The following is a 19,324-nucleotide window of genomic DNA, read 5'->3' as shown; positions in this document are numbered from 1 at the left end:
TTTTTTTTATTTACATTAGATTTGGTGGGGACACAGATTCCAGGTGATAATGTATGTGGCTTATAATTATTGATATTATTTTGATCATTCATCCATTTTTTTTGTTTTCAAACAAGAAATCAAATCATTTATCAAATCAACAAAAAGTAATCACAAAATTAATTGGCGCTCATGAGATGTGAGTTAACGTTAATGCTCCATCAGCTCCAATTAATTTGGTAATAATTCAAATAACTGACTGATGATATTTCTGATTTAAATTCTTTTTTTTACAAATGTTTGGTTTTAATTTCAATTTCATCTCAAGGCTCCCCCGTCGGTATCTTGCAACAATTTCATGGCGCAGTCTATCATTTGAAGACTTTGATTCCTTCTTTCTCTGTCAACAGTGTCAACCGTCCAGTCCGTCGTTTGCTCCAATGATTCGCTCTTCTACTTCGTCTTCTTCTACCCCTTCCCTATTTTTGGCATCCTCCTTATCGCATTGCTGCTGGTGCGCTACAAGAGCCGCAACAACAGCAAGACCCAAGAAGGAAAGAATGGCGCGCCGCTTCTTTGGATTAAAGAGCCTCACCTAAGTTACTCCCCCACCTGTCTGGATCCGCCTGCACTCAGCCTGCACCCCGGCTCCGTTGACTAAATATGGCTTCTCCCTGCAGTCTTGTGCAGATCATGGATCCAGCCAAACTAACTTCAGGGAGCGGCTCTGGACTCCAACCTCATTCAGTTCATAAATCCTACCTTGATGGCTGCCTGTGTAACGTTGTTGTTGTTTTGTGTGTGTGTGTGTGTGTGTGTGTGTGTGTGTGTGTGTGCGTGTGCGTGTGCGCGTGCACGCGTGAGTGAGTGAGTGAGTGCATGGATGCGTGCATGCGTGTGGATGAGCAGTGTTAGCACATTTAATTGTGCCAGCGAGAGTTCAAGAGTATCAGAAGTGTCTCTCATTATGGTTTTCTGTGAAACTTAGTCTCATAGCTGCTTTTTTGTTTTCTATTATCCCGGATATTTGTCTATTTTTCAAAAGAACGCAAACTGTGCACACTGAATTATTGTCCAACCTGGGAAAAACATTTAAGAGAAGGAACTCTATAATCAACTCTACCACTCAGTGGATGCCAAAAAAGTCTCTGCAATGATCCAAGAGCAGCCCCAGCCTGGCCCACTATGTTGGTTGCCATAGTGATGCTCTGCACCCACTGACTCCATAGCTGATGACTTGGTTGCTAGCCTGCATAGAGACAAAGGGAAGGACACACTCAGCTGCGTCCTCACTAAGGGTGCGTGTGTTGGCCCACCTGCCTCCACAGTGAATTTGCCTTGGCACACAGAAAGAGGTCCTGGTGCGCCACTTTAACACTGCCAGACACTCTGACCTCGGTGAGACCGCTCCTCTCATCTGCCCCCCCCCTTCTACGTAAACAGACAGCAAGAGAAAATCAGGAAGGACAGTCAAAGATAATGAGAATGATTGAACAGCTCCCCCCCCACTGAGGATGTGCGTACTTTACACAGAGGGGATTTCTTTTGGTGCCAAGGCCTTCTTATTTCCATGCTGTCATCACGTGCAGTTCTAAGTTGGGTGAAGCTGATCGGTTCAGAGGCAGATTGTAAATATGTGTTCTTTCGTCCTGCTGAGGGTTTATAGTCCTTGTGGGCAGGAGGGTCGTTTTTCCACTCTTGTTAAATCTGTTGAATTGTCCTACTTAGATTACTCTGTGGGAGTTAACGATTGATTTTAATTTCTTGCACATTTCTTTAAGTTCCTCCGTAAGACCACTTTGTTCTGTCTTAAGGATATAAGAGACTGAAAAGATGCAGAATCGGTTAAAAGATTTGAACACGAAAAATGGCAGTTTCGTAGTAAAGCACAGATCATATGGAAAGTAACGGGGGGTGAATTTTTTTGTTCATCTCAAAGATGTTTCTATTTATTGTTTTTTTTGTTGTTGTTTTTTTTTTTTACTACTTTGTAGAGATTTGTTGTTTTTTGTTTGTTTGCTTGTTTTTTTGTTTCTTTTCCACCTTGAAATTCTCAAAGAACTTTTTCTGCTGGTGTTGCCTGGCAACCACACCAAGCAGATTATGTCAATAGCCTGTGTGATGGCAGTGTGGTAGATGTAGAAATGCTAGAGTTGTCCTGCACAGTGCAGTTTTGAAGCATTTCATACCAGATTGTCAAGTTTGGTCAGTGTCAAAACACTGTATATCTATACCTATAATGAAAAATACTGTGGCTTTACATGTACAATAGTTGAAAAGACAAATCACAAAAACTGATTCACTTAATGCTTTTTGCTTAAGTCGTGTTTATTTTGTGATGTGTGATGTAATGCCTAGGTAGGATGTTTGATTAAAGACGGCTGCAGCTGAACTGTAAAAACATGTTCACAAATCCTGGATTCTAGCTGAGGGTCTCTTTGGCCAATTCGACTCAGAGCAGCCAGCGACCCCACCTGGGCCGAACCCTTTCACAGCCAGACCGGACATGAACACTCTTGAAACTTGTTGTCTCAATCGTGTCAACATGTATATTGCATGACAATATCACAAGAGGAATTTTGATGTTTTATAACTTTAAACTCTTTGAGCATTGTGTTTGTGACAGAGCGGTGCCCAAACCCCCAACTTCCTGGGTCAAAAATTCACCAGTCCCTAATTTATTTCAATTTTTTTTTTTAATCCCCAAAATCCAGATTACCCTTTGCACCTGTGAAACCATTTGACTTTGACATCACCGATACCTGTCTTATTCAACTTGCTTCGCTATTTTTTTCTTTTTAAAAAAGTTCATTTTTCGCCACAAAATTCTGTGTGAAGTGCAGCTAGTGCTTTTAAGTCAAGAAAGTTAGAGATGTGGTTCTGCGCACAAGACCTTCAGATGAAACCAAACTGTCAGTGTCTTCAAAGGAAAAGTGCTTTCATTAGATGTATTCGTCTAATGTTACACAGGATTCCGACAAGTGTTTTCACACCCGAGATATCGATGTGGATGACAAAGCCACAACAGCTGGTGGCCAGGTGCAGGACGGAATCAGCATCTACTTAAAACTGACAGGTAGTTCTTACTGATTTTTGACAGACTTTGAACTTTAAGACATTCAAACACCCATGTGAGAGAAAAACACACAGCTAGGAAATAATAGAAATTTTCAATGCTTTTCCAACTTTTCCAATGGGTTTCCATCCTTTTCTATCCATCCACCTAGAGAGGCTGAAGCATACAAGTTCGGAGACACCTACACAGACTTTTAACACATTGGCATAAATACAACCTTTTAATCAAATTATTTTTCTCTTTACGTTTTTGCACTTTTTGACATGTTTGTTAATGTGATATTTTCTGCTCGACATTTTTTTTTGCAATGATTTGTTTCCCGTTTTTAGGTAAATTCCTGGGATTTTTTTGTGCTTTCTTGCAAATTGTCAGAAGGGTTAAGTAAAAACTTCAGTTTCTTTCAAAGTAACGTTTAATTGTTTCACATTAAAATAAGGAAACATGGCAAATTGGCATGAATAATTACAAAATCCAAAAGGTTAGTTTCTAGATTTTTACCTCTTTTTAATAATCGTGGCTAAATGAGCAGTTTCAAAATAACGTCTACATTTTGTGTGAACATCAAACACATTACAACACTAAACTGTGTCTTGTGGCCCCTACTTTGGTAATCTCTTTTAATATGAGGAACTTCCATAGATAAAAAAAGGACATGTATATTTTTAGAAATAGAACGAGTTGTTTATATTGAAGTGATTATACATGAAGATAAATCTGTAAATAACTTTTGTATCCTGTGATGCAGACGGACATTTCATTCTCGAGTTTATACTGCACAGTATGTTTTTCCTCTCATGGGTGTTTTCGAAATTAGACTCGTACGGATGAAGTATTGCCTCATCAAATTGCAGGATTGAAGACTATTTTTTTTTCCAGGGGAAATAGTCCAGTCACGTATTTGGAGTGACGAGTAATACTGATTGGTATCTGATTGCGATTCTTCATCAGAAAACTAAGGAGCTGGTTGTTGGTTGAATGGTTGTCTTTATTAGCCTTGAACATTCCCAAAGGTGCAAGTGTTCTCTTATTACTGGACCTTATTTATTCACAATTTCACATCTGTAGACTCGAGCCAGGAATTGGAGGGAGTGGTCACAGTGTGTTAAACGTCACAATGCCGCCAGTATTATTGGAGCTGCACAGAGATGCTGTAACTGGTGTTTTTGTTGTAATAATAACAATAATACTAATGATAAAACATCCACAGCTGCCTTCCAAGATTCATTCAGGCATTCTGATGGTGTTGTAGCTGCATTTTAAGGGGTGCATGTATCGACTATTTGCTGGCTCCAGATTTAGGTGTAAAATAGTTTGTGGTGATGTTTTCAGTTCAGCCAGTGATGCTCAGTGATGTATTTTTATATGACTATGATTCGTTTTTCTTCTATTAATCTGTCGAATAGTTGCCATCATGACCATTAAAAAGGCACTTTGCTATTGTTGGTTTATTGCAATAAAATACATACAGAGAACATGCAAGTTTTCATTTCACCCACATAAATTTGGATATTTGGTGTCAATTTATCTCTCAACAGCAATGACAGAGCACCTTTCACAATGATATAGTTCTTCTGTAACTGAAAAATCAGGGACAGCGCCCTGCAGGCAGCGGGTGTGAGATTGTGGCCACAGAGACCTTTAACACAACTGTTTATTTACACCGATTCTGTTGCATGTGTGTGTTTGTGTGAAAGAATCATGAAGCATGTCAGAGAATAAGTGACTGTAGATGACTCTCCTAGCCAGCACTTAGTTGGAAACCTCTGAAATACTTTTCTAAAATGCATGCCTCATCCAATGAAAAGGCCCCCCACTAACCCCCCACAACTCCAGAGAGGAAACTACAAATAGTCACTGGTCAATGCTACGCATAAACTTCTCTTCTCACTTTGACTTTTCCCATGAATTTATATTAACTCATATTGATGCACTCATACCCAATAAAGCCAAGAACAAATGTTGTGCCACCCGTTCCATCACAGTAATACAAGGGGAAAATAGCATTCACTGCGAGATAAATCATGGTTTGGTGTTTGCTTCTGGAGTAGGTAGCTCGTTATCTGAGCTCTGTGATGCATGCAGGTTACCCTGTAACAGATTTTGGGCAGCTCTTAACAAAATAATCTATCTTGGCTGAACGTTGGCTGGTGTTACCATGTTCAAATATCTATTTAAGGCTTTTCGTGCCAATAGTAGGCCTTGCGATATTACTGATTTTATTGTGAGCCAGCTCTGTTGCAACTTCATAAAATGAAATGACAGGGAATCTTTCTTGTGCATATCTCAATATCTCCCTTTCCCAGTTTCTCCTGTATTTTTCTCCATTTCCTCAACTACTAGCAGGAAAGCCTGGTTCTATTTTACATGAAGTAAGCTGATGTCCCAGAACCACAGCTCTTGCTGTGGAAGCAGACACTGGAGGGCAAACGTATGGAGACAGCACTTAACCATCCGCAGCAGTCAGGCAAATAGATTATGATTTATTGCCAGTGAGAGAGAAGGTGCTGAAGGGAATGCAAAGTTGGAATGGGTCTTCGCCCGCCTGCATGGTGAGCACAGAGGCATCACAACAAGGTCAGTGTCTAATCCAAAAATTGGGTCGAGACTAACAGCATATCTTGTGAATATCAATGGGTAATATGTGGCACTAAAACACACAACCACCAAAACAACATCCGCAGGATATGCTGCTCTCGTCCCTAGGTAAATTTTAAAGGTGCGTGACTGGCTTATTGCACTCACCTATGAAAAATACCACATTGGTATATTGTATAGGAGAGAGGTCATTAGGAAAGTCCAAAAAGGGACATTTGCATGGGAAGTTAGCTGCTCATATGGTTAAAGCAGAGGGGAAAGGAGTAAAAGGGAACCTTCTGTGGCTTGAAATGGGTGACAGATCTAACAGCAGCAGGTTGTAATCTCTAAATTAGTATATAATGTGCAGAATCTAGTGAGAGGGATAAACCATCAAGCACATTCACGCAGAAAACGCTTTGGCACTCAGTGACACACAGCCATAGCTCAATCGGTAAGACCTTATAGATGCACACTCTCTCACACAGTTCCCACTCATTCAGCCGACCGTGACATTTAAAGTAAACTTGTTGGATTTTACCACGACCTCTGTAAGCCAAACATCTCATGAATGCATGTAAATTATTAGGGTTGTAAACCCAATAGCCAATAACCCACCCCCCTAATGTTATCATCATGATGAATGAATAGATGAATGAATGAATGTAGACTGTTATAAAACATGATAAAGTGGATGGCTGCTGCAGTTTAATTAGAAAGCAAAGAGAATTTTCCCCTCCACCCGCAGCCCCCATCTCATTTATTGTGCTCATGCCATCTTCCTGTCCCTGCATTTTTTTTTCATTCAAGTAGCAGCTGTAAGAAGAATGTATCAATTTAAAACTAGTCCAACAAAAAGAGCAAAAACCCCCAATAGGAGGTCTGCTGTTGTCAGTGAATCAGTTTTGATGCAAACCCATCAGGCACATCTATTGCTTTGTAAGAAAGAACCAGAAAACAGGATAAAATGCATTTAAACATAAATCGCAATAGAGGAAATGATCCATAGATGTTACGTTCTCTTAAAGATGCAGAACAAAACTACTGGCATAAGATAAATGTTCCCTAAACAGCTTATGACAAAACAATAGCCATATCCAAACAAAGATGTTACAGGTTCACAAATGCAAAATTTGGACTTCATTCTTGCTGTCAACAGAAAAGGGTGTTTGTTTGTTTATAAGCCTCATTAACAAAATAAGTTGCCAAAAGGAAATAAACCTTCTCTTCTGTACCATCACATGAATCACTCCACCAAATATGACAACATTGCAGATTGCTCACAACATATTTTTCCTCATTCTTTGTATTGCCCATAATGACATTGAGCGCCTCACGCATCTGTGCCTCAACCGATTGAACTGACATTCAAACAACAAAAACACTGATAGTCCCACATCATCTATTATGGATAAAAAAACATCCACAGACATGCAAGACTTACAAACGCACACACTTATCCATAATTAATAAAAACTAAAATTTTGTGTGCTTACACTGGCTCTGTGCAAGATGGATTAAACTCTTGCAGTTGCTAACAAGGCAACATTCCCAAAGGAACGTTGTATTTAGTCCTACTCTCCCAGGACCTGGGAGGCCTGGAGATTCATATGTAGAACTAATTATCTGTTCCAGTCATTCATTTTTCTATTTGTTTTATTGAAAACGTAAATGAACATTTATTACCTTATCAGTGAATTGACCTTGCAAAATGAACAAGTAATCTGTACTGCTTTTTTGCAAAGGCTGTTTATTCTGCCACTGGACTGGCAGACTGGGATGTCGATCGCCCTTTTTAAAAGGGGGATTGGAGGGTTTGCTCCAACTACAGGGGATCACACTCCTCATCCTCCTTGGTAAGGTCTGTTCAGCAGTGCTGGAGAAGAGGGTCCGCCAAGTCATTGAACCTCGGATCCAGGAGGAGCAGCGTGGTTTTCGTCCTAGTCGTAGAACAGTGGACCAGCTCTATACCCTCGGCAGGGTCATCAAGGGGGCATGGGAGTTTTCTCAACCAGAGTAGATGTGTTTTGTGGATCTGGAGAAGGCATTCAACCGTGTCCCACAGGCAATCCTGCTGGGGGTGCTCCGGAAGTATGGGGTACCGAATTCCGTTATACAGGCTGTTCGGCCTCCATATGATCGGTGTCGGAGCTTAATCCCCATTGCTGGTTGTAAGTCTGACCCGTTTTCGGTGAGAGTTGGACCCCGCCAGGCCTGCTCTTTGTCACCAATTCTGTTCATAACTTTAAAGATAGAATTTCTAGGCGCCAGGCCGTCAAGGGGATCCGGTTTTGTGGCCGCAGGATCGAGTCTCTGCTTTTTGCAGATGATGTGGTTCTGTTTGTTTCATCAGGCCATGATCTCCAGCTGTCACTGGAGCAGTTAGCAGCCGAGTGTGAAGCGGATCAGCACCTTCAAATCCGAGGCCATGGTGCTCAATCAGAAACGGGTGAAATGCCCACTCCGGGACAGGGAAGAGGTACAGCCCCAAGTGGAGGAGTACAAGTTTCCCAGGCTCTTGTTCACGAGTGAGGGAAGGATGGAGCAGGAGATCGAAAGGTGGATTGGTGCGGCGCCTGCAGTGCGGTGGACTCTGTACTGGCCTGTCGTGGTGAAGAGGGAGCTGAGGCAGAAGGTCTCAATTTACCAATCAATTTACGTTCCCACTCTCACCTATGGTCACGAGCTGTGGATAGTGACCGAAAGAACAAGATCGCGGATACAAGAGGCCGAAATGAGTTTGCTCCGGTCTCTTCCTTAGAGATAGGGTAAGAGGTTCGGAGTCCTGCCAGAGGAGCTGGGCCCTTTGGCTGAGGAGAGGGAAGTCTGGGTCTCACTGCTCTGACTGCTGCCCCCGCGACCCGACTCCAGATGAACAGGGGAAGGTGGATGGATGGATGGATGGATGGATGGAATTATTCTTTATCCGGTTAAACCCTTTAAGGTACAAGTATGTTCTATAGAACTTGTTTTACTGTATATAAGGGCAGTGGTTGAAATGTACATGCAGTGAACATTAACAAATACACAAAGGCTTTTTAAACAACAAAACACCCATTCAGAAGAGGCTATTATCATTCAAGCATGCCAAACATTGGCTCAATGTCCCCTAGAGCTATTTCTTTCTATCCAGTGTTAACATACCGCTGTTTAGCTCATACTGCCAATAAAACTCAAGAGCCATTAAATTTCATTTAATTTATTCCCAGCCTTTAAGGATTAGTAGGACCTAAGTATAAGCTGAGTATAGTACAAATATATATAGGAGAAATATGATCTTCATGCAGGATCACACATTACTTTTCCATCCATCTATCTCCTGCTGCTTATCTAGGGTCAGGAGAGAGAGGTCCAGACATCCCTTTCCCCAGCCACTGGGTCCAGCTCTTCTGGGGGGTGTTCCCAGGCCAGCCTAGACACAGTTCCTCCAGCGTGTCCTGGGTCTTCCCCAGTGCCTCCTCCCAGCTGGACATGCCCAGGAAACCCCACTAGGGAGACTTCCAAGAGGCCTGATCAAATGCCCATGCCACTCATCCGGCTCCTCTCCACATGGAGGAGCAGCAACTCCACTCTGAGCTGCTCCCAGATGGCTGGACTCCTCATCCTATCACTAAGGGAGAGCCTGGACATCCTGTGAAGAAAACTCATTTTGGCCGCTTGTATCTTTTTCAGTCACAACCCAGTCATCACCCCGGTTTGCCAATTCAGAGGCCCTGCCCCCACCTTTCATGCAAGGTTGCAGAGGCATATCATCCCAGGACAGCCCTTCAACATCCAGCACCTGGAGGAACTGAGGGTGGCTCTCATCCACCCATGGGGCCGTCCCACTGAGGAGCTTTTTGTGCTACCTCAGCCACAGAAATAGGAGAGTCCACCCCGAAGTCCCCTAATTCGGCCTCTTCATTGTAAGGCGTGTCGCCGATGGAGGAGGTCACCAGCCTTTCATCCCCACTGTACACAATGCAGACAGTGTACCGCTTCCCCTACTTGAGTCACCGGAGAGCGGACCAGAATCTCCATGGAGCCCTCAGGAAGTCATTCTCCATCCCTTCACTGAACTCCTACCGTACCCAAGTGTTTGCCTCTGCAACCACCAAAGCTGCTTGGCCTGCCAGTACCTGTCAGCTGCTTCTTGAGCCCCACTGGCCAGAAGGGCTTGGTTGGACTCCTTTTTCAACTTGATGGCATTCCTAGCCAATTGGGTGCCCCAATGGGTTTAGGGGTTCCCACCTCAACAGGCACCAACCACCTTACAGCCACAGCTCTGGTCTGCCGCTTTGACAATGGAAGCACAGAACACGGTTCACTCAGACTCAATGTCCCCATCTCCCTCAGGACGTAGTGGAAGCTCTGCCAGAAATGGGAGTTGAAACTTTTTTTTCTGACAGGGGACTCTGTCAGATGTTCCCAACAGACCCTCACAATACTTTTGGGTCTGCCAGATCTGACCGTCATCCTCCCCCACCATCGGAGCCAGCTAATCCCCAGGTGGTGACCGGTTGACTAATCCAACCCTCTCTTCATCTGAATTTTCAGAACACGTGCCACAAGTCAGACAACACAACCACAAAGCCGGCCATTGCACTGCAGCCTAATATATTGGTGCAAGGTGCAAATGTGCACAGCTTATTGTCTAAACATGATGTTTGTTATGGGAAGTTTATGATGTGCACATAAGTCCAGTAACAAAACACTACACATTCCTCCCAATCCCAGTAGCCCACGTCCGGCAAAGAGAAAACCAGATCCATAAGGTGGTGACCTGTATAGTCGTAAACATGATTTTTATATATTAATTTGGTTACAGATCCCCAGAGCCTCACTTGGCCACTGGGATGCCAGGGTTAACATGTCAAGTCTCAACATTCTGAAATGTTTTCCTAATTTGCAGAATTATAGTGTTTTAAATGCAGAATAAATAATTTTAAATAAAGTATTAAATAAAAATATAAAAACCCTTGGTTTGATATGTCATCTTAGATAGAACACTCACTTTCATCTCTGAACTGTCAAGCAGTTGTTGCTATCGGAAAAAATATGCAAAAGTATGATTATTTCATACTGTACGAAAAGAAAGGCTCATAATATAATCACAACTGCAAAAGTGCTTGAGGCATTTTACACAACCATGTAACAAACAGACGCGAGATGCAACGAGGGCAATAGCTGGCCGGTTCCACTCTGCCCCATCTGTGTACGAACTCCTCAGTTATCCATCATTCGCGTTGCAGCGGTACTCTTTGCTGCAGGGCAAACCGCAGAAATATTTTACATGAATTCCAAGCAAGTTGTTTTTTTTAATTGTTAATAAGATCATCCACACTCAGTCAGAGGAGACCTTTCTCCTTAAGTAAGGCTGGGAACAACGGTGAGCTAATCAGGAATGTGCATCTTTTTGCTCCTGTGGGATGCCGAGTAATTATGAATGAGTAAGAACTGGCAAAGAGAGTTTGCTAATGTGCCTTTAGTGAGAAAGAGTGGGAGGGACGTAGAACTATATAGTTCTAGTCTACATAATGATCCCAGAAATAGGATAGGGTAAAACATGAAGGCAAAGGGACTATAGTTAGATGGGGGTGAAAAAATTGGCAGTAGAAAGAGCAAGAGAAGAAAAGGCGTGGAAAATGTAAAACCATGTTCCCCATGGATGAAGAACTACTTTTAACAATATCTGTAGATAAGCTTGTTGAATATTTGACTACTCATACAAGAGTTCTTCATCCAGTGGCTCCACCAATCATTAAAGAAACTGAAATTGAAATGTTGTAGACCCTTGAGTAAAATTTCCTGATTTAACACCTATTTAAAACAGCTCTGTGTGAGTGTTTCTGTGTCAACAGTAGTCCTTGTGGTGACAGAATTTGGAGAAGCCTGCTGTTTGGTGATCAATCCGCCCTCACAGTGTGGTTGCACAACCCGTGAAGTCCCCCCATAGCTCGACCTGGGACTATGAATTCCCTTACGGCTGTGCTCTGAAGATCAAAAGCACAATAGCTGTCTGACTCAATTTTGTTGTAAAATCTTTGTTTTTGTTCTTGCTCTTTTCTACTTCTACTCGTGTGTGTGTGTGTGTGTGTGTGTGTAGTGAGAGTCTATCTGTATGTGCGTAGTGATATATTGTAATAACCAGTATGACTTGGAGGAAAGGCCACGCACAGTTGGATCCCTGACAATTCCACTCCGTCTTCTTCCTTCCTTAGTCTATCACTGCTTTCATCCACAAATTACCATACCTGCACATATGGTTTTCATGCCGCCAATGGAGGGAGTCCCTTCTGAGTGACTATTATGTTGGACTTACAGCCCACAATGTGACAAATGTGCAGGGGTGTAAGACACCGTTCCTATCAATGTCGTAATTGCTGCGGCTAACGTATTTCTCCTTGCATTTTTAATGTCATAATGAAACAGCGGGATAGTGTGTAGAACCTCTGTCAATGTGCTGTTAATAGGAGTGTTCCATGGCCTAATGAGTGTGGAGTGTGTGTAGGTGCTGCCTGCGCCTTCACATTGGATTGTGTCAATGTTTCTGCAAGGCGACAGTGACACTAGTATACAAAATGCCTGTCACCATGAATTAGAATGGAAATCGGTCACAGGAGATTGTCCCAGCATGCAAAAATACCTGTATCATACAATCCCACCACTACCATCACATTCCATACTTCTACCACATCACCCTATGAAAAAAACTACTTCCTTCTTAAGGCATGTGACATTAAAATAAAATACAGATTTTTGACATCAATATTTCAAATGCCTGTGATTTGCCTCCCAGACATACACTGCATTATTGAGCACTAGCTGCTTGCAGTTTGAAGTATGTCATGAGTGATTCCCATTGACAGAAACTATCCTTTCGGCAAGAGATGAGACATACTATAGGCTTATATTTACACTTTTTTCCGTTTCCTCGGGACAAGAACAAGCATTTCAGTCCATGTAAGATTTTTATATTTCATGAAGAATCATAAAAGACAGTTACCTGCACTCATAATTCAGAAAAGTTCTAGCCAGAATAGTGACCGGCAAAAATAGATGCTAGTTTCACTCACTGTAAAACGCACTGCTTTTGATTGGCTGGGTGGCAAAATAAGTCAGACAAAATGCAGTGCTATAAAGAGTGGTGTGTGCACAGATGGACAGCCAGAAAACCACCCCTGCTCTCATTCTGTTGCACTTGAAGTGCAACAAAAATGAATAATGCATGTCAAAAATGCTAGGACAAATACATTTTATCAAAGAAAAAAGAATTGTAAAACTTTTGCATGTTACTGATACATTATCAATCTTTCATCAATCTGATATGTACAAATAACCTCAATAGTTGCCAAGAAATTATCTAAGCTGTTACTAACAATATGAAGAATAATCTTATACATTTCCACCAAAATTATTTAACTGCTGATTCTCAAACCATGAACGCAGAGCTAAATGCTATTTTGTGTATATACATTTAAATAAATATGAATAATTACATATTAAAACAATGATTCAATTGTACTTGTGAATTCCTCCCTTCCCCTTGGAGAGGCCAATTTTGCAAATTTGACATGGATATGAAACTACAGAGTAAATGATGGTTTAATAAAAATCTGTATCACATGCTGGAACAAAAAATTTCATGTACAGACAAAAAACTAAGGAATGTTCAACATCCCCTCAACTTCTCATTTGTAAAACAGGTAAAATCCGGACTTTCAATTGAATATTTTGAAATTGTATCATACCTGTATTCTTCCTTGAGTCCAAATGAAATAGTAATCACATATTTTCAAGTTCAAATTGATTCGACAAGACATCCAGGCTCCAATGTTTTTACTCTGTCTATCCGTGTTGCTTATGAGTGTTCTAATGACTAAAACTGAGGGAACCTGTTGATATACGTGTGTGTGTGTGTGTGTGTGTGTGTGTATGGGAGGGGTTTGTTGTTAATTGCAGCTGAAGTCTTTGAGAAGGATCAACTGAGCAGCAGCCTAGAATTTAGCAGTCTGTCCAAATATCAACAAAATGAGGTAATGTTGTGTTTTTGTCATTAGAAGGCCCCATTACAACACTTTAAAAGGCCCAAAACAGTTCTATGTTATGTGAAACCTAATTTAATGCCTTGTAAAAATGAAAAAAGCTAAACAAATAGCTCACCGCACCACTTTATTTCCATAATCAAGTCATACTGATTCCAAGTAAACAATATTTGGGAATGTATAAGGATGAGAAAAAGGACAAAACCTTAAGTCAGCTGTTCAAAATGTTGCTCCGAAATGTTGCTCACTTTGAAGAGGTTACGACTATGGCAGGACAGAATTAACTTCAAAATGTTTTTAGAGGCACATTGCTGCTTCGTTCCTAGGATGTGGCCATTAGCTCGTCCCTCTCCTGCTCTGCCCATGACTCTTGATTCAATCCCCCGAAATGTTCAAACTAAGTCCATTCCACTGGGTGGTCCATTATATTGCTGGGTCGAGCAGATAAAGAGTAACCACGAGGACTTCCACAACACGTGACATCTCAGCGGTCTAGCGAACGCTTCTGGATCGCTTCGGCCACCACGGTGCGCAGCAGGGCGATGACAGACCGAGGGTCGTCACTGCCAATCACAGCGCTGCCTGACACAATCATGTTGGCACCTGCCTTAAAAATACAAGTAATCCATAAATTATCCTTCAACATTCCACTTCAGGCTCAGGTGTTCTTTTTTTAAAGATGTGTTCAAAATCCTTACCTCAGCACACTTGTGGATGGTGTCAGGGCCAACACCGCCGTCTACTTCAATATCTAGTGAAGGGAACTGACTCCTAAGCCAACTGACCTGGAGACAGAAATGAAAAATCAGTCTAAAAAAGGGCCAGATAATTTCTACTTCGTGTATAGAAGGACAAACACAAAAGCAACCCCGTTGAGTCCAGGCCATAATTCACCTAGTTTTAATGACTTTGCTTTGACAAGTCAAACATGCAAAGGAACTCTAAGTGAGCTGGCTAAACAACACTTGACAGCCATGATAAAAGGCAAGCAGTGACTCAAAGGTGATTATCACATCCTCAATCAACCCCCCATTTTCCTCATCTAGTTATAAGTGTGACCATTTAAAGGGGTGCTGCTGTCACCAAATGACCATTTGCAACCACAGGGAGGCCAAGACCCATTCTACACCCAAGAAGCAGTAATCCTTCACAAATATAAGCCGAATAAATCCATAATTCAGGCTACAAGCTACACAGTCGCTGCAGGCAATGACAGAAAGGACAGCAGACAGAGACTGTGTGAATGCATAAATAGGGAGATCAAACAAATTATTTGGTATTTCACTATATAAACAGGTTTCTATAATCTGTTGTTGTATAAATTAATATTAACATTTTTCAGCAGTCTAAACTGTCAGTTCTTGGGAGTGAGTACAAAATAAATAGAATAACATTTCAAATTTCCAAATAACATTACTTACTGTAAATTCTTGTAAAAGCTAGGAGGGCAAGGTCTAAGTGCTTTTATCAATGTCTGTGTTAAGCTGAAGTCAAAGGAGGACCAAAGGATCTTGTTCTTGTCCAGAGCGGTGGCGGGTCAATAAGTGGTATATAACAGGTTACCTTTGATAGTGAGTTTAGTCAACAAACAAATCTCTTGCCAATTTACACCTTGATCAAACTGAGAGGTGATCATATAATTACAAATTCCTGATTCATATCAACAAGACTAACTAGAAATGTGAAAATCTTATAACTACTTATAACTAGTCCAAACATACTTCTCACCACAACCTCAGAATGATCATTCACATAACAACCTGAAACAACAGGTCAGAATCTATACTTTTTGAGAGAAACAATAGGATGCAATAGAACATTGTCATTTCCTGTTTGATGGTGCTCTTTCACTGTTCATGAGGCTTTAAAACTCCCATTTGTGCTGTTTGTGTTTATAGTACTGCCCACAGCCCCTGCCTCCAGCCATACCTTGGGCATCATGTCCTCCATAAACTTCTGTCCTCCAAAACCAGGTTCAACTGTCATGACCAAAGCCATGTCGATCTGGCTTGCCCACGGTGCGAGATCTTTAACAGTGGTGCCAGGTTTTATGGCCAAACCCACCTGCAACAGAGACAAACCAAAGGATGGAAAAACGGTCACATAAGTACTTACTAATTTAAATTACATGTTATCTTGCACATTTAAAAAAATTAAAAAAAAATAACCAGAGAAGCAAACTGAGTAAAAGGATGATTAGCAAAAACTGAATACCAATGTTCATGGAATATATCAACACCATCCCATATCATTGAGCCTTCCAGCTTGCATGCACAGTAACCTAGGACCAACAATCACACCCCTTGGCATTTTTTGGCAATGGTGAGTAACACTGATCTGTTTTTCTCTTTTCATTTAAAATACATTAGTGGGCATGAGAGAATGGGACATGTAGGCTGTGAGGGCTTGGTGTTGTTTGCTTCACAGACACATTAAAAGGTAGAGGGAAAGCTGCCCAGGCCCAATAACTACCATTAATGGTTTTCAGATGCTTCGGCTGGACAAGAAAAGAACCTGAGAGCAGAAATGAAGCAGGCAAGTTGGCTGCTTTACAAACAAATGATGGTGCTTCTATGGTTGGTTACAACGGGTCCATACAATGATTTCCCATTTCCTCACAATGTTCGACAACGCTTTTAACCCCAGTCCAATTTGTCTTACTTTCTCGTCTCCTTTGTCTTCTGCAGTTCCAGCTGTGACCTAGAAATCAATCTCAGCCGACCATACGAAAGCGCTATTTCGTTACCTTCAATGCATCCTGAGGAGAGACACTAGCCTCAATGGAGGTCATTCAAGCACCAGATCATCAATATATAAGGAATGTGGAGGTCTTGAAATGTACATGCCCTTATGGCATATAAAAAAGGTATGATATAGATTTCAAGTTAGACAATAAGATATTTTCCATACAGGAGTGTGACGACAATCACCTGTCTATAGTTGATGGTAAAAAATAGATGATGAACCAAAGGTGCTGATTTCTGATGTATTATACTGAGACCATCAAACAGTTGTAAGAGACAATTTAGTTCAATTATATGACTAGCAATAAATAAGAACTAAAGCTGCAAACAACGTGGGGGTGGGGCATTAGGGAGGGTAATAACTGATGTTTTTTTCAGAAAAATAAAAATAATCAAAATCAGAATCAGACACTAAGATATGTCATGATATCTGATACAAACACATATACAATAATATATCGTGGCAGGCTGTGCATGCTGCAGATGGCTGCACACACACCTAAGGTTAACAATAGTATCATCTGACACAGGAGCGTTTTTATTCAACTCAAACAAACATGCATCATGAAGCGCCAGAAATGTTGTACCTTGTTTTGACGAAACGTCTCTGCTTCTAACCTTTGTTTGATATCTCATCAGAATCTCTTAACACCGTCAACAGTGATAGTTCACGTTATTTTTTCCCTGTTGAAAACAGATGGTACCAACAACAATGTTAATGTATCAATAATTATATTTGCTCATATGCTACCTCTGGGTGTATGATAAATGATATCTAGCGCCTATGTATTTTAAATGTGCATCTAAATGAGTCACATTGCTTGCTGTCAAATATCCACCTCATTAGTTAAGCTAATTAAAAGTAAATTCAACTTGAGACAAACAATGTGAGATAATTAATAGGACAGTTGCTCTAACTAGACAGTGGACAAATGATATAACTGTGCTTTAACTAATTGAATTCCTTAAAATTAACACATCGAAGGATAAATCTCCCACTTTGTTTAAAGACCTGGTGCCTTGACTCCACATCAAGGAGAGACGGCAATGAAAGGAACTGAGGAGTAGCAACATGGGAAATAGTCTGGAGGGTTCCAATACCTAATGTTTTCTTGAATTTCAAGAAAATATTGGCCTAAACTGCCTGGGTCTCAACAATTACGACACAGTTCACTATAGGAACTGGGAGATGATGTAAAGTCGTCTTTATTGTCAATACTGCCATATGTTCACACATACAGAGCATTGAAATAGCATTACTGTAAGACCCATGTTGCAAAAATACAAAATAATGACCTCATGCAAAGCAAGCAGACAATCAACGACACTTATGAGGCCAATCTGTGCAAGTGTGGGAATTGAACCATGAGGACAAAACCTGCCACCACGCTGGTTTTACTTTCCATTTAGCTTATTCATGTAAAACAGCCCATTCATACATTATAACTGTTAACTCCAAACACTGCATCATTGCAAGTGATGATCACTCAGAGGCCTGTTTTGTGTCATCACAGCAATGAGGAAATAAACTAACCTTCTTGTTTTTACAACCACGTTCTCACCTTCATGCCACTTTCTTTTATTTCCTTGATGAGGTTTCCGGGGTTGCTGGTGGCCTCTAGGTGAAATGTGTACTGGTTTGCTCCTGCTGCAGCCATGGGCTTCACCCACTGCTCCGGCCGAGACACCATCATGTGCATGTCTGCAACACTGAGAGTCACAACACTGCACTCCACTGAGCAACAGGGACTCATGATTGACTTAAATAGGGATGTCAAATTTATTATTATTTTAATCTCACCAAAGAAAGGGTCTTGGCCCACTGACTTCCGCAAGCATTCCACCATAGGATGACCGAATGTGATGTTCGGGACAAAATGGCTTCAACGAAACAATAAGAGACTTTTACTAGGAATGTGTGATGACTCTTATCGTGCAGTCCAGAAGTAGCACAGCAATGAGTTGCATAAGAGAGGACGTTTAAGCTTAAACACGTTGGAAGAACTCGTTTACAGCATTCTGAAAAGACTTGAATTGAAACTGTTGTGTTAAAAGCGTCCTTACTGACACACTTAACTCACATTAATCCAGTTGTATAATCTTAATAACGAGACTCCGCCGGCTTAACTTCTGAAGAGCTAGCTTAGCATGTTGATGTTAGCTAACCGTAGCAAACTTCCGTAGGAGATGCTAGCCCTTGACATGCCAGCTAATGTAACAAACTGACCCGTCCATAACGTCGAGGTGCAGGTAGTCTGCCCCGCACCCCATCATCCGCACACACTCGCTGCCCAGACGGGACAGGTCACTGCTCAGGATGGAAGGGCCAATTTTAGCACAAGCCATGCTGTCTGTCTCTGGGGTTTATGTTTCTACACGCAGCCAAGCAGCAGCGGCAGGCATGCGGTGAGTAACAGTGAATTGTATTGAGCCTGGGCAGATTCCGTCTGAAACCTTCAAAATAAAACTTGGGGCTGAGTTTATGCGCATTATGCGCGAGTTTTGTTTTAAATCCATACTTTACAGCTTAACCACGACCCGATAAAGGTATCATGATTTGCAGTTGTAAAATAAGAACTGAAAAAAAATCAATCTATTGATATTTACATCTCTGCCATTGTTGCATAAAGTGTAAAGTCGTATTATTTCACCGCCTGTTCCTTATTCCGTATCGTCAAACTAAATCACAGAGAAAATTATTCCCATACTGAAAAAAATGTAGGATCGGCCAAAAAACATCTCATTTTAAAGCAATATGGAAAAAAAATTCTACTCTTATTGAAGGTCCATTTCCTTTTTATCAATTTGATGATTGATTTAGTTGTATCTATCGCACATTGTTGTTATTCTTACGATTCACATGTAAATTTAATTTGAAAGAATTGCTTCCTGTCTTGTGGACAACAACTAGCCTGATGAAAAAGAAA

At 41.3% G+C, this 19,324-nt stretch overlaps 2 protein-coding genes across 3 annotated transcripts in view; one reads left to right on the top strand and one right to left on the bottom strand.

Moving 5' to 3' along the window:
- The window catches only part of igsf3 (immunoglobulin superfamily, member 3), a 71,663-nt gene extending 70,540 nt beyond the window's left edge, over positions 1-1,123 (top strand). Inside the window, exon 9 of the mRNA XM_086145589.1 lies at positions 390-1,123. Coding sequence (XP_086001715.1) covers positions 390-640 — 251 coding nt within the window. The 3' untranslated portion in view covers positions 641-1,123. The remainder of the gene's footprint in view (positions 1-389) is intronic.
- An 11,488-nt stretch (positions 1,124-12,611) lies between these two features.
- Positions 12,612-18,785, bottom strand: rpe (ribulose-5-phosphate-3-epimerase). Of its 2 annotated transcripts, none has more exons than XM_086144645.1 (6): positions 18,625-18,785; positions 18,199-18,278; positions 17,960-18,099; positions 15,583-15,717; positions 14,352-14,438; positions 12,612-14,256 (listed from the first exon to the last, which is right to left on the bottom strand). In XM_086144645.1, exons 1-6 carry the CDS (start codon positions 18,741-18,743, stop codon positions 14,245-14,247), a joined length of 573 nt encoding a protein of 190 aa, XP_086000771.1. In that variant the 5' UTR covers positions 18,744-18,785; the 3' UTR covers positions 12,612-14,244. The 2 variants fall into 2 exon arrangements, with proteins under 2 accessions (XP_086000771.1, XP_086000770.1); XM_086144644.1 differs by having other exon boundaries at positions 12,622-14,260.
- Between the last annotated feature and the right edge of the window lie 539 nt (positions 18,786-19,324).

The sequence above is a fragment of the Fistularia commersonii genome, chromosome 4 (assembly GCF_037954325.1).
Source record: "Fistularia commersonii isolate RoL2024-O1a breed Wild chromosome 4, RoL_Fcom_v1.0, whole genome shotgun sequence".
NCBI classification, from domain to species: Eukaryota; Metazoa; Chordata; class Actinopteri; order Syngnathiformes; family Fistulariidae; genus Fistularia; species Fistularia commersonii.
Note: the sequence above shows the minus strand (reverse complement) of the source record. Positions and strands in the feature narration are given on the sequence as shown.